The sequence below is a fragment of the Fundulus heteroclitus genome, chromosome 8 (genome assembly GCF_011125445.2).
Source record: "Fundulus heteroclitus isolate FHET01 chromosome 8, MU-UCD_Fhet_4.1, whole genome shotgun sequence".
In the NCBI taxonomy this organism is placed as follows: domain Eukaryota; kingdom Metazoa; phylum Chordata; class Actinopteri; order Cyprinodontiformes; family Fundulidae; genus Fundulus; species Fundulus heteroclitus.
The window spans coordinates 20,545,597-20,572,294 of record NC_046368.1 but is presented as its reverse complement, the minus strand read 5'-3'; the positions used below and the strand labels follow the sequence as shown (position 1 = coordinate 20,572,294).

Genomic DNA, 26,698 nt, shown 5'->3' with positions numbered 1-26,698 from the left:
ATCCCTTCAGTAAATGCACCTGCACTGCATCATCCTTCTTTACTTATTTATGTCATGCCTATTGCATAATCTGTTTGATAACTATCTTTTATAGAGTTTTTCCTTCTTCCCCAGACAAACGTTATGTTATGTCTACAGTTTGTTTGCACGACAGATATTCTTATGATGGATAAGGTGGGACACAAACATACCTGGATCCATTCGGCCCCAGAGGCTAAAGCTAACTGGTCGTTTAAGTGGGACCGAGATCAAAGTGGATTTCTACAGTCTTTTAAAATGACTTAATTAAAAAGTACCATGGTGGTTTAAATGAGCACCAAATTCTGAAACTTTACAGGCCTGGACTGTTTGCATTTGATGGTTATTTTTTTATTTTACTTTTTTAACAACAGGAAATTGGTGTGCCACTGATGGTCTTCCTTGTGAAACACTTATGAAGGAAGCTATGTGTAAAGTATTTCCATTCAGACTACCTTAAAGTTTCAGAAGTAGAGCAGTGTAAAATTCAGTTGCATTCACTTTCAGTCTTATCCATTGAGTTACTTTTCTGTCAGGCAGTGACATTCTTCACGTGTGCTGTTCTCAGTTAGATTTACACAAGAGGAGACAACTGATGCTGCAACAATTTACTATGGTTATATTTACTGATCTTGTAAATAATCATCCAATGCCAATGTGTCAAGAGTTTGTAGGTTTCTAAAATAATTTTCCCCATTCAAAGCGTTCTGTTATTAAAAGTACAAGACTGCTTTTATCATGCTTGGAAAAGTCATTAGCTACATAGCCTCCAGGACCAGCTGATCTGGATTTATAGAAAAGGAATTAGCCAAATGAGTTTTCCACCAAAGGTAATAAAGTATCTGCCTATTATCACTTTGAGCCTTCTTCAACACTTCTGATTAGTCTAAAATCAAAGATTTTTAACTAGGTTTATCTCATCTCTCACATACATTTTATATTTGAAATTTAAAAATATATAAAAAAAAGTTTTTTTTCTTTTTTATTATTCTTTGGTGAAACATGACAACTTAAATGAATCTTACTCTAACCAGCGGGGACTGATTGAGATTACAGGGCATCTCACAAAAAAATATCTACAGATGGGTCTACAGGTGGCCACGACATTTGAAAACTGTCCCAAAACGTCCAGGTCTGTGGCAAAAAGGGGACACAGAAAAAGCACTTCTGCCCAAAGAAAAACATTAAGGACCTTCTGAAATGATGCTGTTAGTTTCCCTGATGTCTTCTGATGTCTTTTGTGCCATGCCAAAGTTGATTTGTACGTACAATCCATGAGCACATTTATTTCTGATCCAAATTATTGGTTTTACTCACACTTCTGCCCAAGAAGCCCAACAGGAATAAAGAGTGGGATGAAAAATGTTCTCCAGGAACAGCATATTGCAACAATTCCCACACAAACTAACACAGAACATATGTTACAAGGCAAAAGTAGATGTCCTAGCATGAATAAACCCCAACTGTCAGGACTTTACTTGTAAGTTGATGCCAGGACAACATGCAGAAAGTCTGGACAACACTGTGGACATCAGCTCTTCTAATGATTTTTGTATTTACTAATGTAATTAAATTGGAACATATAATTGCTCTGTAGTATACCATAAAGACATGTTTATAAAATAATAAGTAAAAAGCTTTCGGACACAGACGACATTTGAGCCAATGACCAAAGCATGAAACAATCTGAACTAAAGTGACGAGTCTTCAAGAAAAGTTCAAGTTGTAAGCTCAAAAACCTGATTGTGGTGCATTCAAATCAGTGTCCTGACCCTGGTTCTTCAGACACATCATCTTCCAACACCTGGACGTATGTTGGTGGATAATAAACCAGGTTGTACAAAATTAGGTGAAAAGTTCTAGAAGTTATTCTTCAATTTAAATGTTTTTCAGCTTTGAAACATCTAGAACATGCACAGCCCTGTGTGCCAAGAACCCAGACTTAGAAACACAGATTTATGTGACCTACTTTGACCGATTTGACCATCTGAAGAGAAATGTTTTCACTACATACAAATGCTATGTGTGACAACACTGCACATCAACCTGTACGCACGCTCCTGATAGTGAACCATGGTGGAGGAGAGATCCTGCTGTAGGAATGCTTTTCTCAAGCAGGAACAGGGAAACTGGTCAGATTTAGGAATTTTGGATTGGAAGATGAACGGAGTAAAGTTCAGAGCAACCTTGGCACGCTTTCAGCAGGACGATGACCCTAAACGTTCAGCCAGAGTCACTTGAACAGACAACTCCATCCAATCTGAAATTAAGCTGTTTAACAAAGGATGGGCGAAGTTTCAAGACTTGAAGCCATAACTGCAGTGAAATGCGGTTTTACAGTACTCTTCTGCTATTGTCGATAGTTTAAGTTTGATCGTTAAATTCAATGAAATGTGCAAAAAAATATCAAACATTGACAATGCTTTTGCAAGACACTGTTGCAAAGCATTAGATTTTTTAATTTATTCCATTTATTGGGTCGGCTACATAATTCTAAGGATGTGTGATAATAATGCTCTTGTTCAACGGTGTGTGGAGTTGTGTACTCACCGTGGTTAATAGCTCAATGGCCCCATCTAGAGCTCTGAGAGTAAAGGTACACCAATGCAATGTTACAGAAGAGGGAAAAAAACGAAACAAATCCGCAGAATGTGGATCAAAAAAATCTAAAACTTTTGATTCTTATGACTACTATAAATTTGCAATGTTTCCAAAATAAAAGCATTGCATACACCAAAGTGACTTCTCTTTAAGTTTTTAAATTGATTTAGCAATTAGGCTACAATTTATTCTCGCAAATCAGATTCAAAGTAGTTTGACACGATGGATCTATTGTACCAACATTTCTGAAACACAGTTACCATACAGATGTTAATCTGATATATTTTAACTCATGTACCACACAATACAATATCTTAAAATGTTTTATTAACATTTTACTTATTTAATACTTAAGCATTTCACTTACAAATCATTTAAAACCCTCGCCATGAAGCACAGCATACAAAATTATCATCATCACAGTAGGAATCAAATTCAGAGTTGGGTTTTATTTCATTTTCTTGCAGAGAGGAACACAAGTAAAAAAAAAAGACATTGGACAAATATAGATGAACCATGGATTACATAAGAAAGGAGGCCTTCCCAATGAATAAATAGAGTTATTTACCTCATTTACATGAAGTTACGAAACAGTAGGACAAAAGTAACATTACGTTTAATGAAAAATTATAGTCTCACAGCAAAGAAAACTAAACAATTTGACTTTCATTTTGACTCTGGACCCATATTATACTAAATAAGTGCTAGACAAAGATAAAAAAAAAAAAATCTGTCAGGGCAAATACGTACATTACAATAAATAACTGACTGCTTACTATTACTAATTATAACTTACTTCACTGTTGCACAAGAAAAACAACACTTGATCGACATGAAAATGAAAAGCACTTGTTCTGACTTGTTAAGTCATCGTCAACATAATTCCAGCAAATGTTATCAATAAATCCCTGTAAAGGGATATAAATTAGTTTTTGTGAAACAACACAGCAGATTTGAGGTTTTTTTGCCTGATTTTGAAGTAAGTAAACGTCGTCAGTGGCACCCGTGCCTACTGGTACCCCTGGTAAAGAGGTAATACAAAACCTTAAACTAAATTAACCTTTTTTTGCAGGAATTATTCCTCATTTAAAAACTAAAAAATAACTTTTAGCATCATTCATAGCAGCACCATCACAGGAGCCACTATTGTTACGACCAACATATTTTTTATATAAAAATAAGTGTAACTATACTATTTAATGTGTTTACTTCTTAAGGTCATTTTCCTTAGTATGATGCAAAACCGGACCTCAATGGTGTTTCTAATCAGGGGCCAACAAGGGCCTGTAGAACTGGTCTTGGCCCCTGTGCTGAAGACATAGTAGCAAAACAATTTCTTATAATTTTACTTCAACTTTGATTTAAACATGGAGGCGTTGCACCTTTAGCTTTAGCCATATTGACATAGGATCACAGTTTTCATCTGCTAGTTGGTTGGCTCTTTGGCTCTGTGGAATGCACAATGAAATATTTTTATTTCATTCTTTTGTTCTGTGCCCCCATGAAAAAAAAAAACTGGCCCCCACCCAGGTCCCCTGGTTTAATTTCTCTTAGCCAATTGTCAAAATAGGAAAGAGAAAAGGGCATGACATTTAAGTAAGGCTGGTTGGAGTTGCTCTTCATAAGAGAGGAAACTGAAAGTTTTACACAATTGGAACTGGGACGAGGCTGGACAACAATCCGAGTTAAGGGTGGTAAAGGATTTTTAAATACTAACTTTTCACTTTTAGACAACTGCAGCAAAGAGCGGCTTCATGGAGTCACCTACAACTGCAGCAACTATAAAAGCAGCTTTTTTCGGATTAGGTGTTACACAAAGAGAAGGGGCGGGGGCGACAAAATTGTTTTATTTTTTGGTAAAAACAATTTCACTGCAAAAACGGAACTAAAAATAAGTAAAAGTAATTTTAATAAGTTCTTAAAATTAGGGCATTTGTCATTGATTTAAGCAGGTTAATAAGATGATTTTCCAATGGAATAAGATTTTTGCACTTAAAAGAGGAACAGCTCATCTCCATCATCTTATTTCAAGTCCAGGATGTCTAATTATCTTATTTTAGGGGTCAAAATACTCATTCCACTGGCAGATAATCTTATTTACCTGCTCAAATCAAGGACAAATACACTAACTTTAACAACATTTTACTTATTATTAGATACATTTTTGCAGTGTTGATCTTAATCTTAATGTAGAATCAATCCACCTCTCCATGACTGAACTCCAAACTGTTCAGTATGCCATCATGCCACTGCAATAAAAAAATAATTTATCCATAGTTTTTTTTTTCACAGCCTAAACAAGGGTGAAAAAAGCTAAAAGGAGTTAAAATATGAGACTGTCTTGATATACATTTGTACAAATATACATATATCTCCAATTTGAAGGCTTTTAAACATACGTTTGTTTTTCTTTCAAATACGTAGAGATTATTTGAATCGAGACATGGTTTTCTTTCAAAACAACTCTAACCTCATTACAAAGCCGAGCTTCATAGCCTGCACTTAATACTGTCCAGGCAGGAAACAAATAAAACAACACATCCTAAGACCTGTTGACATTTACAGAACATGATAATAATCATAAATACACACAGGCAGCTGAAAAAATAATTTATGTAAAATGCTTGAAGGAGTCCTTCACTGATTGTTCAACAGCATGCTGTTCATTTTCAGACCATTAGATGGCTGTGTTTACACTCGTATAAAACTTGAGCTGCTGTGAAAAAAAACAGCTCGGGCTTTATTCACATAAGGCACATGTTTTAATGTTTTTTTTAAAAAAGGAGCTGTAATATATCTGAACTAACTGAAAATGGCTCCCATATACACAGACATCTGCTGAAAAATATTTACCGCTGCTTTACAGAGGTTTACATACACTCATTAATGGGCATCACACTCATATTAGGCTTTTATTGATGTTTCTGAACTCCTCTTTTTCCAGAATGAAGGGACTGTAAAAACTTCAATGATTGAAAAAAAAAATTTAGCTGGATGCACAATTTTGATTTTATTGCGGATTTTCATTTATGCACACATGGCCAACCTTACACACACACCACTCCCACTAGTGTTTGGATAATGTTCCTTTGTAAGTTACAGAGAAAGCATCTGGTTTTACAGCCATCAAAAAAGCATTTTGGTTTCTGGAGTGGTCACAATCTCAACCTTATTACTTTTTTTTAGCTATGATTGCTAAGTCTGTGCTGATAAGTCAGCGTTATGCCAAAAGCTTGTTAATGGCTACCGAAAAAAAAGTGTATGGTTGCCGTAAAGCTTGCCAATAGGGATTTAGCCAAACACTAACAGAGATGCATGTTTATAGTATATATAGTTTTGACCCTGATATATTGCAGTTCCATTAGCAGGCCACAACCAAAAACCCTAAAAAACCAAGAATGTGTCACATGCATAACTAAAAGTACAAAATTAATATGGCAAGACGGCCCATGATTAGTGTATTTAAACCTCTGGGACCATAGATGTATGTTTTGGGGAGTTATTCACTTTTAAATTATATGCAGCCAGTCTTTCATAGAAACAAACTCCATTCAATCTTTAGGAACTACAGTTATTAATTTTCCAGCTGAGAATGTTGAAATTAATTAACTTTAGCTGTTTGTTAACGATGGAGTCAAAGACCAAGCCATTAAAAATAACAACAACAAAAACCAATAGAAATAGTTGAACATGTTTTTTTTTTTTTTATAAAGGAAAGGAAAACCTTTTTGTGTATTGAGTGAGAAAAAAAATAAATAAAATCAGCCAAACTCCCTCAGGTGTGAGTCAATTACATCTCGGCCTTGTAGCCTTAATGTTTTTGTTTGTTTATTGTTCAGATATAAAAGAGTGAGGCTTGTATTTGGTGCACAGCAGAACGGTGATTTAGCTTTGTGCAATTCTGAAAGAATCTTGGTTAAAATGTCTAAGATGAGCTGGATTCACCTGCTGCATGCAGCTCCTTGCCGTCACCAGTCCAGAGTCACGTTTTCTTGGGGTTTTGCTGTTTCTGCTTGCGGAGATGAGCTTCGATCTCATGCCTGAAGAAGAGCATCCCCAGCTGGCCGTGCGAGGCCTCGTTCATGGCCTTGGACTGCATGCACATTCGATACTGGTCCGGAGGTAGCTCGTCGGCGCAGTGCTTCTCATGCCACAAGTGAAAGAGGCCGCGCGACGGAGCTCGGACGACCAGGAGGCTGCTGTGGAGGTACTTTCTGTAGAGGTGGACATCCTCACCGCCCCAGCCTTTGATGTCGATGTCAAAACCTCCTGACAGAACAGACATGGTCAGAGGTTGGGTCAGTGTGTGATGCTGAGCGTTTATCAGCATATCTCACAGTTATAGCATTACATTTGCTTCCTAAAAAAATATATATTTTGGATAAGAGTTTGCGATCACTGCCATTGTGAGGTTTGTTATTTTAAAAGGTGGCAGGGAGGACGTGTTGAATTGATGTCGACTGGTTTTGATCAGGCTTGTCTAAACCTGTTTCCTGCGTGGTTCCAGACTCCCTGAAGTCTTATTTCGATATCTGTCATCATCTACCTTTTTTATAAATTCAAGCTTCAGGGATAAACAACAGCAAAGAAATTTGATAAGAAAGATTATTTGTTTGCCTAGGTTTTGCATGTGTGCTCAAAATAGGGAACACTTCCCAAGTGTTCGATGAGGTGAAAGTTTCAAAAGTGAATCCACATAGAAACAAGCCAATTAGCCCCTTATAGACTATAGTCGTGAATTTGCCTCAAACCACCACACAGCTGAGGTTGCATATGGATTTCACTAATGCATGTTGATGCATATTGGATACATACCAAGGATTGTAGTGGAAACACCCCCCCCCCCCATCTAGTGGTCAGCGTCAAGGCCAATTATGACTAACGTCACAAATCTGCACGATAAATCTAAAGTAAACCTAAAATCATGTTTGGTTTGGGCCATATTCAAATCAACAAACCACTGCTTTCTGTCTGACAGCTAAAACACTTTGTATATATTTTAATATAACAGCAAATGCATTAGTGTAACTGTAAATAAAATAAATAAGTAGTAAGGGCTTTTAAGAGCAGTCAGCATAATTTGTGACAGTCTGAGAGAAAAGGTCTTCCTATATTACAAACCTTAACTTTGTCATGTTTCAATTTATTGTGAAGGGAAGAAGAAAGTCCTCCTACTGGATATATAAACAACATCTGTTCTTTACCATCGTCTAAACATATTTAGATTAACCTTAAATGTGTAAAATGAATAAAGAAGAAGGTGGGAACCAAATTAACAACATATATTAGAGTAATCTTCATTTATCAAACAGGGAAGGTAGAGCTAAGTAAAGGCATGCTGCTTCCAGAAGATTCAAAAGGGAAAATAGATACCAGCTGCTGACGAAATCCATCTGTATGACTGACCAGGGAATGCAGCCGCCTCTGTGAAAGCGTTTGCTGGTCTGGGGAAAACTTGTGTGCTAACACAATGCCAGGGAAATGAGCAATGGCTCTGGAGAATCATCTGTTGGTTTTAAATCTGTTTCCAAAAGATCAAAACTCCTTTATGCTGCAGTGAAAAATGTTATAAACCAGAAAACGCCTTCAACAGTTTCCAATCTTTCCAGGAGTGGATGTCCCAGAAAATTCAGCCCCCATGTCAAACTCTACAGGTGTTATGTTGAATATATAATTTTATACAGTACATATAGAAAAAGAGTTGCCCTGCGACAGACTGGCGACCTGTCCAGGGTGTACCCCGCCTCTCGCCCAGTGAACGCTGGAGATAGGCACCAGCAACCCCCGCGACCTCATAAGGGATTAAGCCGTTTGGAAAATGGATGGATGGATAGAAACAGACTGAACAAGGATTACTTATTTGGAAGATTTGGAGGGGGAAATCCCCACATGTCAATTAAAATTATTTTTCAGGTTAACTTTGCTTTGCGGTGTTATATCTAAATAAACTACACAATCTCTGTAACACTGTCCTTTAGACAGATGAGACTAGTGTTTTATTTGTTTTTATTCTATCAATCCAGTTCTTCCTTGGACAAAGGAACAGACGGTCATGCAGAAGGATTAAGAACCACCGACAGCCCTGTCCAGCTCTCCTAGAGTAACCGTCCGTCTCCTGGAATGACATGGGAAACCTTCTGGCAATGATGGGTATTGATGTCCCATCCTGGTGGAGTTGGACCGCCTGTGCCATCTCGGTAGGTTTCCAGGTATCGCCTCACGCTACCAGTAGTGATGCTGTCCCTACTGAAATGCAAAACTACTGAAAGATAGTCAAAATAAAGGTCTGTGGCCTCCACCCGCAAAACCATCCCTGTTTTTGGGATCGTGTCTTGTTGCCCCTTTAGTGCACCTCTAGGTAATTTGATTAACACCAGAACGGCCGACGCTGATTGACAACCTCCTCTACTCACCACGTCAATTTTCCAGAAGTTTAACTGACCTGATATTGTACTCTATATACAGTGCACACTGATATAGATTATTTGCTACTCAGAGTCTTTTCCTGCAGGGTGATATAATAAAACATTCTCCCTGTTGCAAATGGTAAGGCAGTCCTCTGCTGTTCTTCATGTCCGTTAAACACCGGCCCATCAGGACGGCAGCGAGGATATTACTGCTGCATCAGATCAAGCCGTTTTTACCGTGCAATGTCATCAGGCAATCAACCCTCAGGAGGAACTGATTACGAGTTCCCGAAGCCGTTGGGAAAGAAGCGCGACCGCAACATAAATTTGGTTGAATCAGGTGTGTTAAAGCAGAGAAACATGTAAAACATGCAGGGCAGCTTGAGGACTAAGGTTGAAGGAAACCAGTAACCCTTACCTATGTTGATGAAGTCAGACCTGTATTGACAGGTCATACCGAAACCAAAATCCCTCCAGAAGCCTGTGTCTTTCTTGATCACCTACAGGGGGGAGTTGCAAAAAAATATTCTGAAACACACACACCACAATTTATAGCTCTGACTGCACAAGAGGAAAAACATTTCTAAACGTTCTCCACAAGTGGCCGGCAGTGTCAGAAAAATGAGAAACTATGGATCTGATTGTCATGCGTTACCAGTTGTTGCTCCACAGGGGGGGTGTGCTCGGGACTCCCGTAAATCAGAGCAGGGTTGTACTGGCTGAACAACACGGGGTAGAACACCTTTTTACCTGCAGGAGCACAGCAGTGGTTGACATTCGCTGGTGATCTTAATGATAATTCAATCAACCAGAGTTTCATTAGTCTCAACAATCATTTCCCTGGGCGGAACTGCTGCCAAGATTTTAGATTGAAGCAGCGAGTAAATGTTGAATGTTGATTAATGGGAGTCACTTTTCACTCCATGTACTATTAAGTCCTTTATTACCAGCTTGAACTTTAATTTAACTCCAAATTAAATTTTGCAAAGTCAAAGCTGTTTTTTTGCCCCCCATCTATCTGCGGTTCGGTTTCTCTCTCTTCAAAATGTTCATTCAGGCCCAGAGGGAGTCCCTGCACCACAAACATATCAGCTCAACGTGAAGTGCTTCTATTTTGGGCTCCTTCTGGATTTCTAAACTTCTCATCTCTTCTCCGACAGGTACACTTATCGTGGTGTCATGAAACGCCAGTGGAAAGTTAAGCACCGGATTTGTTAGGGTGTTGCGCACAACAGGCACCCGATGTCTATTTGTCCCAAGTGAGGAGGTATGAAGTCAGAGTTGAAAAGGAAGCTTTTAATGGAAAAATTGAGTCTAAGAGAAGAAAGGAATTGGGTGGGCATGGAATCCAGCTGCTAGAGCTGTCTAGTAAAGTGTAGGCACATGATTCTTACCTTCCCTTTTGAAGAAAAAAGGTGGAAGAAGTAAAAAAGCACCTAATGCTTACTGGATGATAGAGAATATGTGATGCTGTGGGCCACTCAAATGCAAGGTTGAATTGTCTTTGCTGCATCTTCATAACGGTTGCCAATAAGTGTGTGTGTGGAGGTGTGTGTGTATGTTTGGGGGGGATGGGGGGGGGGGGGGGGGGGGGGGGTTGTTGGATACATTCACCAAAGCAATCTAAAATCCAGCCACATCACCCCTGTGACCGTTCACACTGAGCTTGGTTCTGCTGGAGGTTTTTCCTTCCCGTTAATGGGGAGTTTTCCTCTCCACTGTCGCTTCATGCTTGCTCAGTATGAGGGATTGCTGCAAAGCCATGGACAATGTAGATGACTGTCCACTGTGGCTCTACGCTCTTTCAGGAGGAGTGAATGCTGTATAATCTGATTGAATTTGCCGTGAGCTGACGTGTATCATGAATTGCCGCTACATAAATAAAATTGCATTGAATTACCCATAGCCATTTAGTTAAATGGGACATATGCAAAATTTGTTTGTCTTTAGCCCTTAGACACATTTTGTTGTGTACTTGGAGTCTCTAGGAGGCAGAAAATCTGAATTTAGTCTGTCCAGGAGCTGCGTCGATATCTTCATATTCTCTTTGGGTCATATTTTTCAAGCTGCTCAGTCTTCTCTGTTTTCTATTATGTTGTTTCAAACAATTCTGTCACAGTATTTTCTGTGGAGCTGCTTAACAAGGTCATGGACTTCCGGCTGACCAATTTCGCGAAGCTGGCATTTTTATGATTTTAGCTGCAATCTTGTAGTTCAAGCTGAAGGACAATGAAGCTACAATTCGATAAGCTAAAATGTTTTGTTGTTGGTTTTATTAATTCCAACAATTCATTACATGTTCCCCCAGCATACTACAGAAATGGCCAAACGTAGTTCGCATTGTAGTTCCACTTTACATAGGCCACAAATGAATTATGTAAATATTTAGGTAAACCATATAAAAAGCATGCTACGTCCCCTTTGCTTTTACTGGAGCCTTAGGCCGGAATAACAAACAAAACCCACTATTATCTTTAAAATCCCATACACTGTTAACGATTAAAGATTGAATCCCAGGTATGCCCCAGAAACTGCAGTTACTCAAAAATAAAAGTGATAATTTTATTTTAGGTAATCAAAGATATTCCCGTAAAGCCTAAATGTAAATCCTCATTCAATTATGTTAGAACACTCTGATGTAGAGTTTGTGCAGCATCTCACCGGGCTGCGCATTGAGCCGGCAGGTGTTGAGGAAGTCGGTGGTGAAGTAGATGTCCACATCGCAGAAGAAAAGAAGCACATTGCCTCCCTTCCACGCCCGCGCCCCAACGTCTAAACCCCGACCTCGAGAAAACTCCTCGTCCAGCTGCAGCAGCGTGTAGTTCTTGAAACTGGCCTCTCTGAAAGGCACACAGAACATGCGAGTCATTAGAGAGGCAGACATTCGGTCCCATAGTTGAACTCTTTTTGATATAACTGCAACTAAATACAAAACTGCTTTGGTTTGTATCAGTTAAGTATCAATCACTTATTTTTGCATGAACAATATGCATGTAGGATATTCACAGATTTGCCAAACCAGAATTCAAACTCTCTTGGTGTTCTGTTTTATTTGGCTGATTAATGCCACTAATGCAGCTTTATCTCGTCTCGCTGATGCATAGAGATATGTTTCATGTGCAACAGCAGCACCATAAGAGCAATATTATGTCATCTGAAAAAGATAAAGACCTGAAATGTAACAATAATTTTAATACGTAGTAGAAAAAATGTTGTTGAAACGAAACAAATGCAAAAAAAACATTGATCCAAAAGTTAACTTTAGGACAACACCCCCCCCCAGTGTTTGCGCTCAGACTTGGATCTAGACAACTGAAGAGGAGTCAGCAAGTCAGACCACAGGAGAACAAACCTTCCTGTCTCTGTGGGTGCGCACTGCTGTGCCGCGGGTAAAGAGAAACAGCTGGATCCAGATGCACACAGCTGCGGCTTTTTCTTTGATCATAACAGTTCACACCGTAGGTCACTGATCCGCCCACACAGACACACAGCAGCCCACACAGACACATCATTTTCACGTAAAGGAGAGACTTTGGGAAAAACATAGGCTAACATGTCTTAGTTTGAAGTTTAAAAAGAGCAAAAAAAAGAGCAAAAACAGAAGGAAGCATTTTTTTGTACAGCTAATAAAAACACATGGAAACAAAAAAAGCAGCCACAGAGATTATTTGGAGGAATTAAGTGTTACCAGGGAAATCCCTCTCATTGAGCACTGCCAAAGTGTCATCCCTCTGCTATGCTAGGGGTTTGTGTCTGTGAAGGGTGAGTATTAGTTTTTGTTTTTTTCCCCCCCTCGCACTCATGCGTAAACACCTCTGACTCACTGAAATCCGTTCAGCTTCTTCCAAAAACACGACATGGAAACATTTTGATCCTAGACGTCCCTGAAGCTCAACCGACCAACCACATGGCGCAAAGCTCCGGGCACGTTATCCAACTTTGTGAATAACGAGCACCGGTAAAAAAAAAAAACGCCCTCTTCACATTCCAAAAGTATCTGATGACTACAAAGCTCACGGTGCATGATGTACGCATGTAACTACATGTCAGTGTGTGGCAACGCGCTGTCAGTTGAAACGGTCGACGCACGGAGGACAGGATCCATGTCTGTCAGCAGTACATGAATCCGCACCATCTTGAGTGTCTGCACAGAGTCCCAGGACTGCGCAGCTGACACTAAGCTGTCCACAGATGGCAAAGGCAGAACAATGACTCTGCTTGTTTCAAACAACTTTAATGCAACAACACCAGCTACATCCATGTGTTTATTCAGTTTTAGTTTTAATGTGGCGGGAAGTGAGAGATCAACTAAACCTGTAAACCGTTAAAGAGGAGCACTTGATAGGATTTTGTCAGGGTTATGGTGTCTTGTGATAACATTTGCATCCCATTCAGCTTCTTCACATTTAGTCGCATTACGACCATAAACCTTTATTTCATGTATTGGGCTTCTGTGTGATTAAACAAGACAAAGAACTGCATAACTGGGAAGACTTTTCAAGTCTTTTCCTCAGATTCTAAACTGGTTTAGGACTGGACTCTAACTGGGGCATCAAAACACATGAGCATGCTTTGATCTAACCTCTGAATGTATCTTTAGGGTCATTCAGCTATTGGAAGGTGAACCTCCATCCCAGCCTCAAGTCCTCTGCAGCTTCCAAAAGCTTTTTGTTCCAGGATTTAACGCCACCAGTCAACTTTGACAAGCTCCCCTCTCCCCGACTTAAAAGTATAATCCCCACAACATCATGCTGCCACAACCAAAGATTGCCTGTTCGGGTAAAGGTGATGGTTGGTGTTGGGCTGTGTTTTGCATGCAGACCAGAATTGTGTTTTTTCCTCTATGTGGGAAACCTTTACAATGACTTCCTATTAGGGTCGTGACAATACATCAGTCCACATCGATGTATCGATTAAATTAATAATCCAATCATTTCGATGCAAAAGGAAAATATCGTTCCATATCGTCCTGTTAAAGATATGCCTTTATTTTGTAATTCACAAGGGATCGGAATATTGTGAACTGGTGATTTATTATTATTATTATTATTAATTATTATTATTATTATTATTATTATTACAACAAAATGAGAAGAATGCTGTTTTTTTATCTAAACGTCTGTATGTACCTGTATGAGCTTAGAAATAAAAATGATCAAATCATATCTGGGCTTTTTGTCAGTTGATATCAATAACAGTGTTAGACTTGTGAACTGAACTTATTCAAAAATTGTATTGTAACAGACTTTGTGATATCGACAACTATCGTATCGTTATCCAAAACAAATTGAACTAACATTGTATCGTGATAAACCTAGTGATTTTCACTCCTACTCCCCATGGCCTTTGTTCAACATCGGCTTTCTCTTCCATTCACGGCAGATTTGCATGACGACTAGTTGTTCTCCGGCCGGAGCAGTAGATCTCTGCAGCTCCTCCAGCGATACAACAGGCCTCCTGGATGCTCCTTTGACTGATTTTACTTTGCCTCTCAGTTTAGGTAGTCGGCCATGTCTTTTTAGGTTAGCGGTATAGTATTTCCATTTTCAAGTCATGAATTAAACAGTGCTTCATGGGATGCAACCAATCTTGTCGACAGCTGAACAAAAGAAAAGCCAGCTGCAGTAAAACATATAACAGTAAAATAAATCACTTTTGGAATCACTGACCTACCCTAACTTAATTGCTGTGTTCCTTGGTCTTCATGAAGCTGTTTGATCCCCAATGCTCTCTAACAATCCCCACAGAACAAAACAGTTGGATTTTTACTGAGATTAGTTTACACGAAGGTGACTTGCATTTACTTTTTAGATGAAATGTAAAGTACACTGAAGTTTGTATTTGCAAGGTGCTCAAAAAAGGCGAAATAGTATTTTACTACATAGCCAGGTGCTGCATGTTTCAGACAAAAGTTGTTTTTTAGTATTATTAAAAAAAAAAAACATTGTTTTCCCCTCTTTTTTTAAACTTTGATATGTTTTAATATTAGAGAAGAAGAAAGCACAGTGTAGATTTAATAGGTTACTCCTATGTAACTTTATTCTTTTATGCTATGTTCAGAGTATGTTAGGGCCACAACATTTAGTCAGTAGGTGGGTGTGAATCGCCAAACATGAGAGTACAACAATTGAGTTTAAATCCCTGACTCCTTCCAGTTTTTTTGTCCAAACACGGGAACGGCACACTGAGTTTAGCTTAACGTCTTCTGGAGGTATGCAGGGGCTTTTTTTGCTTCAGAAAGTATATGCTGTAAAACAATGGCTATATTTCTGTTCAGATTTATTGCTGTGTTCTGTGGTTTTCCACCTATTGAATGCGTATAAATATCATTACAAAGCAAGATATCATTACAAAGCAAGATGGGCGGGAAGGGATATTTAATCCAAAGTTTGAAGAAAATGTACCTGCTTCATAATCACTTAGGTTGTCACCATAGTTCAGTTTTCAAAAAATTAAAGCGAGCATAAAACAACACAACAAATAGCTTTAAAAGGTATGCGTGGGCACACTTAACCTATGGACAAATCCACAACTGTATGCTTTGTGCCAATGGTTTCCTGCGCATATTTATATTTTTAGAGTCAAAAGCCAATCCATCACTACTTGAATAGTACTGATGAAGTCCAGGTTATTTATATTATTAGGTGTTTAAAGCCAAGTGATTTGGATGAACTGGGTGCATATAGTTTATGATTTCGTGAACCAGCAGGAAAATCCTGATAAATTGGTCCCTAATTAAGACCTCGAATCCAGTTTTAAAGTTTGAAGTAGCTAATGGCTAGGCTTACATCAACAGAGGCTGTTGCAAACGGTTATCGCGTTTCCCCATGGGTAGGTTTAACCAGAGCATAGAAAAGGCTGATTGAATGTGGGTGTCAGCAAAATGCATTACCAAAAAAAAAAAACAAAAAAAAAAAAACTTTTAAGGAAGCTGTGACCAGTAAACATCAGTGCAACCCCACTTAAATCTGTGTTTTCTTAGACGCCCTTAGTATTTTGATCTTTCGTCACCACCACACACACACACATCACCACACCCCTCCTCTTGGTCCAACATCTTCCTTTTAATTACTGCCGGCAAGATGGCCTGTGCCCTGTTGAAGCGGAAACTGTGTCAGTGAAAAATCTTTGAAAGGCTACCCCAACGTGTCTCAGCTGTAGGTCTGATCCTGTCAGTTATACGCGCTGCACATAGAGAGGGGGATGCAGACTGCAAACATGATGCTTGTTGACTAAAACGGTCTTCAGTGTAAGCCCCAAAACTATGGCTTCTGGTTATTCTTGTCACGTTTTGTTAGATACCAAACATGGTTGTTTCCTTTAAAGTAATTTTAAGCTATTGAACCTGTATTTATACTGGTAATCTCATTGAGATACGACTTCTCAATGATTGTGGTGATGCTTTTTTAACAGGAACTACAATACCGTAATTTTTATCCAGTTTAAAAAAAAAAATAAAAAAATGTTTAAATGCAGTGTCCTTTTTTATTTCATACATTAAAATGTCTTGGCGGTTAATACTGTGCAGCTTGACTAAAGAGCTAAACGGCTTGGCTTGTGGTCAAAACAAAGAAATCAGTCATTCTGCTCTACCATGCTTAATTTTTTTTTTTTTAAATAAAAATAGTCCAAGGATCAGTGAAATGATGAGATGGTGTGACCCAGTTGTGCAGAGCAAGTAGAAACGCACTAAAAAGAGGCAACAACAGACAGTAGAGGTGGATAGTAAGTATTTACATTTATATTCAGTTGCATTTACCCAAGTATTTTTAAAAATAAGGTAGCCTACTTTTAGCAGTTTTACTATGGCACATCTTTACTTTTATTTGCGTGTATGATTTTGAAGTAACACTAATCTGAATTGAGTACAATTTCTGGCTACCCTACCCACCTCTAACCACTTTCCAGAATGAAGAACAAACATGTTTTAACCAATTTTGCACCATGGGAACTACAACACCATTTTTGTCACACACCTTGTGAAAAAGTGAGACTGCTTCTTTGTACTCCAGCACGGGTTCCGGCGAGGCTCATTTGTCAGATTAAAAAATACTTTTTGAAAATAACTCTGAACCAGCAAACCTGCAGCCTTCCCAGGACGTGAGTCCCCAGCTCCAAACACAAAGCTGCTACTCCTCATTTACAGACTCTCCAGCAAGTAGCTGGTCTTACTCAGGGTCTGCCTTAACAGGTTTTAAGGACTATTTAGTACTGGGGAGCCTTGTATGGCAAGTAGGCCAAAGAAAGCATAGGCCCTGGAGGGGTTTAGACCAATAGTCCTGTCCAACTATGGCATATCTGCCTTTTATTGAAGCTATAATACCATAGAGCCATTTACAGCTTGATCATCTGTTAAACCAGGCTACCCCTGATTTTTTTGGCATTATCATTATTTTATTTTTTTGCCATGAGTGCCACAGTTTTACACATAACCAATGGAATTGTGACAGAAAATCGGCATCAATGATTTCCTTAATCTCACACTATGCTATGCAGACAGTTTATTCACCTACTGGATCAAAAAGGTAAATTTGGCTAAAGATTATTCGATCAATTGAAGGCCCTGATAGGGCATTGAAATGTCATTTCCAGATGGAAAGTTTATCCTTATTAGGAAAAAAATAATTAAAGGCTGACAGTGATATTGCAGAAAAGTTCAGCCAGTCATGACGCAGCAGGACACTGTGGTTTTCACTAGTGTTGCACCGATACCGATAACAGTATCGGCCAGGGCGCCGATACAGCACTAAAATGGTGGTATCGGTATCGGCGAATACCAACAAATAAGTCACAGATACCATTTTGATGTTTTGATTGTCACTTGAACGCAGCCTTCTCTCTCCCGACACTCACTAGTTCTACTGGATTCACTTTGTATTAGTCTTTTTCCTGCTTTAATAAGGTAGCAGCTTGACAAAGCCATGTTAGCAATTATTTTACATCCAAGTAGTATGCTGTTCTTTATACACACACACACACACACACACACACATAAATTTCAAAGTAATGGTATCGATATCGGCCGATACTGAACAGCCAGGTATCGGTATCGGGGCCAAAAAATTGCATCGGCGCAACACTAGTTTTCACCCAATTCATTTCCACACATACTTGACAGACAATGATATTGCAGAAAAGTTCAGCCAGTCATGACGCAGCAGGACACTGTGGTTTTTTCACCCAATTCATTTCCACACATACTTCACAGACAATGCACAATATCCCTCTACATGTTTAGACCGACATAACAGGTGTTTTTTTTTTTAAGTGGCAGCATACAAGGCAAGACAGGAAACAGCATGACAGCGGATAAAGAGAAGGCAAAAAACTAAATACTAAACCCATAATAATAAGCGAACCATGACTGGACTAGGGAGACCATAGCCCCCCCCCCTCCCCCCTCCCTTCATAAAACCAGGCCTCGGGTGGAGACATGTGCCCGAGGGTTGAGCTTTGGCTTCTGAGCGGCTGGGCTCAGTCCAAGGTATTAACAGGAGGTGCCCACCACCTGCGAGGAGGACCTTTGGGTTCATGTGCCATGCTCTCTGGCTGGCAGGCAAGGGCCTGCTTCTTAGCAAGCTACTTCCTGGGGGATCTAATCTTACTTTTGGAACATGGAATGTCATTGTTTCTAATAAATAGAAATTTGCTCTAGACATCAAAATCAAGGTGAACTACTTTTTGGCATTTAAGCAACAACTGTTTTTTCCTCCTGTTGTGATTGCAGTTTGATTTTAAGCAGAACATTCCTCTCGGCCTCAGCTGTTAATATTTTCGTGTTAGCTAAGGTCAAAACAGAACAGCCTGCAAATTCTTACCACGTTAATACTGTTGCCTTTAGCTGACTGATGGTGGCATTTTACATTTGCACTTTTTTTACATCGCATGATTCTTTATGAGTTCCACCCTCCCAGAGCCCTGGATAAAGAATGACTCATGATTTATTATTCGTTTACCTGTCTGCTTTTTATATGGAACAAAGGCTGGTGTTTTTTCCCCCAACTGAACAGTTGCGTAAAAGACAAAAATACCTTTTACTTTAGTGAGCTAGATCAGCAGTGCACACGTGTAATGGAGGAGTAAATGCAAGCTGGGCGGAGGCCTCGGGCAAAACACTTACAAAAGTTAATGATGCCGAGTAATTTGTTCCGTGCGTCTGTAAAAGGTCTGCGAAGGAACATGAAAACGGCGCAGCTCTGATTTGTATCCCATTAAATCCACTCATAATCTTCCCATAATTACGTCTATTATAATATGTTAATTCATTCTTTGGGGTTTCACAGGGTCTTCTTGTGGCATCTGAGAACTGACTGAAATGCCACAAATGATAAAGGGCAGGTTATTAGAGGGCGAGAAATAATGGAAAATTTGAGATTAAATGAGTCACCATGTGATGTCATTCTTTTCTTATTTATCTTTTTACAGTTTCCTGCATAATCCCTGTTTTTTTTATCTTCTTTCATCCTTGGGAGTTTGTTATTTTTTCATGTTAGCTTTGCTTTCCAGTCTTATCTCTTCTTAGTTCCTTTTCCACTGTTTTTCTCCTGCAGCCATCAGCTCTTCTCTGTGTCCACAACACAGTAATTATTTAGATGTATTGACTGGTATCTAGTTAGATCAGATCCGCCGTGCTTCTCTCTCCTTTACACGCCATCTCCCTCCCTCTGCAACCTCACCTGCTCGTCCTCTTTGTTTCTCGTCGTTTTATATCTCTATTTTAAGCCACATGGGGCTCATAAACTAACAGAACCCCCCTGTGAATGGTTTTGAGGCTTTGAAGTGGGGATTTCAAAGCGTTATATTTGAAAGTACAGCTTCTGATTCAGTCTATTTTTGAAATGCATCCCTGGTGTCTGGCAGAAACAGGTTAGAAAGTGAGAACCAACCTTATTACAGGTTCACAGGATATTTCTAGATGTTCATAATAGCTGTTATTTATTTATTGAAATGGTGACATGGGACACTGTGGTGATTGAAAGCAGAGACTGTGACTGAAATGTGATTTTTACAGGGGAAAAAAAAGGAAACCTGCTTGAGGCTATATGTGAGAAGGACCCAACTAAAACAGTTGGTGGAGCGGAGAGGAAACCGATCCTTGTCTCTAATGATGCCGACACTGCAGCAGGGAAAACGAACTGTCATGTGTATTTTATTTATTTATTAATCTCAAAAGTTCAACAACATTCTGTGTGAATATAAAACTGCGACGTAGGAAGATTATTAGTTTCATACTGTTTCAGTTTGATTTCCTTCAAATTTGATTTCCCCTGAAACAGTGCAGCCTTCAACGGTTGTTGTTTTCGAGCTGGTAGGTCTTGGCCAAAGGCAAGGATTTCCCTTTAACGTTTCCCCCTCATTAAAAAGATGAACCCAGCCTTTGGAAAACGTTCGAGTAGTGAAACGTGCATGGAGCCATGGCTTGAATACCATCCATATCTCTTTTTAAGGTAACTATTTGCAAAATAAAAAAATATTTTGATAAAATACACAGCCTACAGAGGGTTCACTACCAGAGGGAAAAAGATTAAAAAGCTAATTAACCAACACCAACTTCAGACTCCCAAATTGGGATAGGCAATAATAAATTATTCATTAGATGAAAAATATTATTCATGTTAAAAATAATTAGCCATCCTGCATTGATAGCAGTAGACTGTTTCAAACCACATAATGCTACTTTTATTTTTTCTTCTATTTTACCACTTATAGTTACTTATTTATAGGCAATCTGGGTTTATTTTGGTTTCATGGCTGCAGAATTATCAAAAAGTGCGGTAAGCTAGTGCTACTGCTGCCTTCTCCTAAAAAAAGTCAACTTTCAGTATCTGGCAGCTTAGTATTATTGTGTTTTCTTGTTAGTGAACAAGAGAGCTGAAAGTGAATGTTGCTTCGTAATGAGAAAAGCTTTAAGACGTGATTTAAAGCAGTTGTTGTAGGAATTTAGCCATATTATGGCTAAATATAATTTAGCCAGTTTATATAAGCAAAGAGAGCAGGAAAGAATAAAGCAAATGTAAGGAAGGTTACATGAGCTCGGTGATGACATAATGACCTACACATATTTATTTAAAGGGGACATATGCAAAATCCACTTCTAGTCCTTAAGTACATTTTGTTGCATACTTTGAGTACCTAGGAGTGCAGACAATTTGAATGTAGTCTCTCCAGGTACTGTGTAGATATCTTTATATTCTGCTTAGGTCATATTTTTCAAGCCATTCAGTTTTCTCTCTTTTCTATTGCGTTTCTATGACAATTACATCACAGTATTTGCTGCAGAATGCATAAAGCTATAACAGATCTCTGGACCTACAGCGGGCATGCCCTTAAAATCAGGAAGATACCGCACATGGGAGGTTTGTAAGAAAGAAACTCAGCTTACCTACAGGTGCTTGGATCCAGGTGCTTACAGATTCACTTCTGTACAGATAAACCCCTATTATTATTATTATTATTATTATTATTATTATTATTATTATTATCTTTAGCTGTCACTTTATACATCTTGTATTAATTAATACTGCATATTTTTCAGTGATGTTATCAAAGCCTTGGTTGATTGTACCTGTAACACTTTATGTTTTTTTTTTGCTGTTCTTTTTATAACTCTATCTGTAAGTGTAGAAGCAGACTCTGAGGATGTTATTTTGTACTCTCCTCTTTCCTCTACTCTTGTCACCTTTTCTCCCTTTTAGCATTTTGTCTCATCTTTTTTTCTTTATTTCTCTTTTACCTTCCTGTTTTTCTGTCCATTGAATGTGAAGTAGTCCCAGAATAGTATGCAATATTTTTTTTGCATATATATATCTCAAGTGGAGCACTATGGTGAGAGCAGTAATGCTCCACTTGTAGAAGTAAATCTGTTGGGCTCTTTTTGGCATTAAGACAAAAATTCGTAATGCCACAATGCCAGACAGGACACATAAAATGGTCTGAGGGTTTCTTATTGGCCCCATATTCATTGCGATTATGGTGCACAATGCTGGGTAATTATGGGTCGTAGATAGCCTGACATGGTCATACTCAATTCTAGTCAGAATTTGAGTCTGATACTGCTCCATAGAGCTGTGATTATGGGTTGTGTTTCGAACGAACCAGAAAAAATAATTCCTCTGCACTCAATTGGATAGACCTACAACCAATAAGAGCAACGGAGTGTGTGACGTATGTGAAGCGACGCATAGTTGTTGTCAACGGAACTCAACTGTTAGCCTAGCATATGAGCGTTAACGATTTTTGCCGGTGTTGCAAAAAGAATGTAAGGATCCAAGGAGTCCTTCAACACACGAACCTGTCGATATCTTCTAGAACAGACCTAATAGCAGAATCTACACACCTCAACTCTCCAGCGGCAGCCATCGTTGTTGTAAACGAATTCAACCCAAGCGCGCTTTGGTGACGTGGTTGATTACGTTACTGTTGATCATCTGTTTATCATCGTATAAACCCCGCCCTGACAATTTGATTGGCCCGCCAGATATTGGGCGAGCATACTCGCGCTACTATTGAGCAATGCCAGACCGAACTTCCCGACCTAAAACGTTGTGGGCGGGACTAAATTCGGAATGGCACCCAGGCTAGGTCGTAGATGTGATATGTAATTTGAAATATCTTTCTTAATACCAATTTGAGACCCAACCAACATGTGTTCAGGGTGCCTATTGGTTTTGTTAATTTAGGTTGGATTTAGTAAACCCATGGGGGCCCATACAAGTCCCCACCTTGTTTCTATGTAATAATCATCCAGCTTAAACAAAAAACACATATGGAGCCCTATACGTTATGGGATATGGTTGTCCTGCTAAGTCTTTAACCCAGCAATACCGCAGAAATTTAAAGCCCATCTCTGCCAAGTAAAGCTTTTATTCATTTTAAATAATTTATATTCCGGCAAACAGCAAAGAGACAATATTTCAAATGTTGAAACTATGAAATATTGGTGCTAAAAACACACAAGGACATTACAAAGTGACTGAACTCACTCAACTCCTGTACTCACAGAGAGGAAGGACATGGACGACAAAAGTCTAAACATAAGGTGTAAAAACCTTAAGAAACAAAGACAACAGTGAATAATGTACAGGGTCAGGAAGCCAGTAACATGACTAGATATGAAATAAGCATTCAAAAGAATCTTTTAAGAGTAAAAAAAAGGCTCTAACATTCACACTAAGGAAAGAACTGCTATTTAACAATCTGTAATAAAAGATGAAGACTTTGATGTTAATCAGCCGCTTAAAACAGTAATGCTGTGTATATAGTTTAAGCTGCATATTCACATATTCATACGTCCTTTGTTGAGAAACTGTTTTGCAGATTGATTGTATTCTAAGCTTTTGTCACAGAGTAAAACCACAAGTTGTTATCTTCTAACAATTATTGTGATTTACTCCACAATTTTAAAGCCAGATTAAAGGAAAACAGGAAAGAGTTGATAACACAGGGAGACTTGTGCCCGGCTGAGTTTTTGTCATACTCTAAGTGGAATCCTAAACGCCTGCAAAACAAAAAAGCTCCTTCTCTATAGGACACTGTATTTCATCTAAAGCCACCGTTCAGAGAATGAATCTTAATTTCAGCTTCATTTAAAAATTTCCTCATTATCAACAGCGCAACTCTGCTCATTTTTTATAAATCACTGACGGAGAGATAATGAGCCTCTGTGTAAGACTGGAGATGGTCCGACTGCTTGAAGGCCACAGGCAAACCTTTGTGGCTGTGAAAGTGGCCAGCATCACCATAGAAACCCCTCAGGGAATCTGTCACTGCAACTCACAGCGGACCTGACTCCCGCTCAGCCAACAGCAACTGTCTCCTGAATTGGTGTGTGTGTGTGTGTGTGTGTGTGTGTGTGTGTGTGTGTGTAAAGAGGACTGAGTGAGGGATGATCGCAGGCATGTTGTAAATTATCAGTGTTGGAGGGAAGCCGTTCGGCTTTTCGGTACCGGTGGCACGCTGCTGCTCCATTATTCATCGGATACACAAGTGGCTGTGGCAGGACGCAGAGCCAGGAGGGGTGTGTATGTTTTGCATTTGTACGTCATGATAGGAAGAAAGATCACAGAGGGTGACGATGAGATGATTGTTGTCACATGTGTGAAAATTGCCCCCCCCCTCCCAAAACAATAAAAATAAAAATTTTCAAGCCCTTTACTCACTGCAAAAACAGAACTAAAAATAAGAAAAACATTCTTAAAATGTGTGTATTTTTCCTTGATTTGAGCAGGATCTGCCAATAGAATAAGATTTTTGCACTTAAAATAGGAACAATTCATCTCCATCATCTTTTTTAATGCAGTATATCTAATTATCTTATTTTAGGGGTCAAAATACTTATTATATTGGCAGATAATCTTATTTACCTGCTCAAATCTAGGACAAAAACACAAATTTTAAGAACATTTTACTTATTTTTAGATCCATTTTTGCAGCGCTGTGTTTGTTTCATGTGGTGCATAATTCAAAAGGCTGAGCTTGGATGCAGATCAGACTTACCTAGACGTGTTCTCCAGAGTGCTTCGAACTTCACTCATCTGCTCTTTCCCGAAATACACCACGGTCAGATGCACCCGCCCGTCCTGACGCACACAGACTTCCCTGTACACAAAGTATGGGACATCAAGGACGAAAGGTTTATGTAAACTGAGCAGGTGGGGGGTTTAGGGGTCAACAGGAAGGAAGACAATCAAGGCGACAGACAGTTTGGTCAAGGTTTTTATCGTTGCCAAAACAAAACAAGTGTTGAATAATGGCCCCGGTATTGGGCTGCAGTTGGCCATGGGCTGGCGTTTCAGCATCAAGCAGGGTTTTTAGCACATCGTTCCTACAAGTTAAAGTCTGTTTAATGAGGCCAGATAAAGTTACCACAATATTCTCTGCCTGTATGATGCCTAGAGTTATGCAGCTCTGCCCCTTTCCCACCTGCTGCTGCACACTACCGGTCAGCTGGCTGAATAAGTGCTGCTAAGCCTTTCCCCTCTCAAAAAAGCTTAGAAAGTTGCCTGTTTATATCCAACAACAACCCCCCCCCCCCCCCCCCAACTTTTATGGCGTGGAAATGGAAGGAGCACCATCTGTTACTCTTTTAACAATGATGCCATTTTAAAATTACAGCTGACGAGCTACAAGCGGCATGACTGTTAAATAGGAAACCACAGGCTCTACCCGAGAGGATGCCACGATTTATCAACAAGCCAACATCGGAGTGTTATACTTGTGCTACTATATAAAGTGCAAAAGAGCCGAAAGGCAAAACAGTCTGTGCAACGGACTGCGGAAAAATGATTATTGAATCACATCACATGTTCATTTTTGACCTAATAACAGTAAACATGGGGTATTTGAGGAGTAGCAACAATAGTTGGAGCTTTTCTGTTTTATTTAAAAGTAACTGAATCATGTTCGTCGTACCACGAGACTCTCATGCCTAGCCTTAGTGAAATTTATGTCAAATTTGTACAGAAAATGTATAAAAATAAAAACCTATTGTTGTCACATATTGGTCTGGTTGCCATTAGCAATAGGGACTCATGGGAAACATTGAAAGAGTTAATGGACAAAGCCAGATGAGACCAATGTTTCCATAAAATGTGTTAGGCCATGACCGGGCTGCCCACATGTATTTAATGACCCATACACATATATATTATTTACGTCTTTTGCACTACCACGTTTAATCTGTGTGCAATATAAACCCAGCCGCTCGCTCTCCTGTTTAATATGATGAATGATACGCATACAGCCATTATGCCAGCTCCAGCACACATAATGCACAACACACAGGCAGAGGGGAAGTCTCTGCCGTCGGAGCACTTTTGATGCAACATTTAATATCTTCTCAGCCACATTAGGCAATCTTTTCTTTTTTTCCCATGCATAAAAAGAAGCAGCTGTTAAAAAAATAAATGTGTTTCAGGCTGGCTGTTACTGCTGCAGGAAGTTAGAAGGAAGATCTCACAGTATTGTATTTCTACAAACATAAATCTACAGTGACACTGAAATTAAAGTGGCTGATTTTACCGAGCAGGAGTTGACTGCAGTGTGTTTGCTGAGAGCAGCAGTCTGGAAGTTGATATACATCCAAACATGCACGAGACAGGCAATATAAAGGCTGTCTTGAGCAACCTAAAGATATGCAGCGTGGAAATAAATGTATCTTTAGGTACATATGAATTTAGCTAAAAAAACAGATACAGTCAAAATTAATTTGATATTGTTTGTAAGTTGAACAGCATTATGAAACGACTTACTTTGTTTAGACTAAAGGGTCATCAAAGTCATAATGGAACAGTGTATAAATCACAGTGCTGTGTCTGTTTTTGGAGCTAGGCCTTCTTGCTACTGCTATTTGTCAGGGTTCTCTGTGTTGGCTGCTCTAACTCTACTCCTCAGGTGTGTCTAGTTGGCTGAGGAGGCGTGGTCCACACCTGCAGCTCGTTGCAGGCGGCTTCCTCTGGCTTCTTAAGCAGAGCACTGGCAGATGGAAGACGCCGGAGCCTTAACCAGTCGTGGTACGACGTGGCCTCTGTCCCAACTCTCGGAAACCAGCTTGTGAGTTTTTTTGTTACTCTTCTTTTTTGAGTAATTTTTTGTACCTCTCTGTTGCTCCAGATTTTGGTGCTTGGATGCACTCACCTGTCTTGACGTCCCGTCCGAAGAAACAGACCAGCAGA

General features: G+C 39.3%; 1 protein-coding gene across 2 annotated transcripts in view; it reads right to left on the bottom strand.

Annotated features, from left to right (window-relative positions):
• Window positions 1-5,795: 5,795 nt before the first annotated feature.
• csgalnact1a (chondroitin sulfate N-acetylgalactosaminyltransferase 1a) overlaps window positions 5,796-26,698 on the bottom strand; it is a 58,294-nt gene continuing 37,391 nt past the window's right edge. For both annotated transcript variants that reach the window (XM_012879763.3, XM_021307174.2), the window contains 5 exons: window positions 24,522-24,623; window positions 11,688-11,866; window positions 9,682-9,776; window positions 9,445-9,526; window positions 5,796-6,888 (listed from right to left, as the gene is read on the bottom strand). In XM_012879763.3, the coding sequence (XP_012735217.2) occupies window positions 6,602-6,888; window positions 9,445-9,526; window positions 9,682-9,776; window positions 11,688-11,866; window positions 24,522-24,623 (745 nt within the window). In that variant the 3' untranslated portion in view covers window positions 5,796-6,601. The remainder of the gene's footprint in view (window positions 6,889-9,444; window positions 9,527-9,681; window positions 9,777-11,687; window positions 11,867-24,521; window positions 24,624-26,698) is intronic.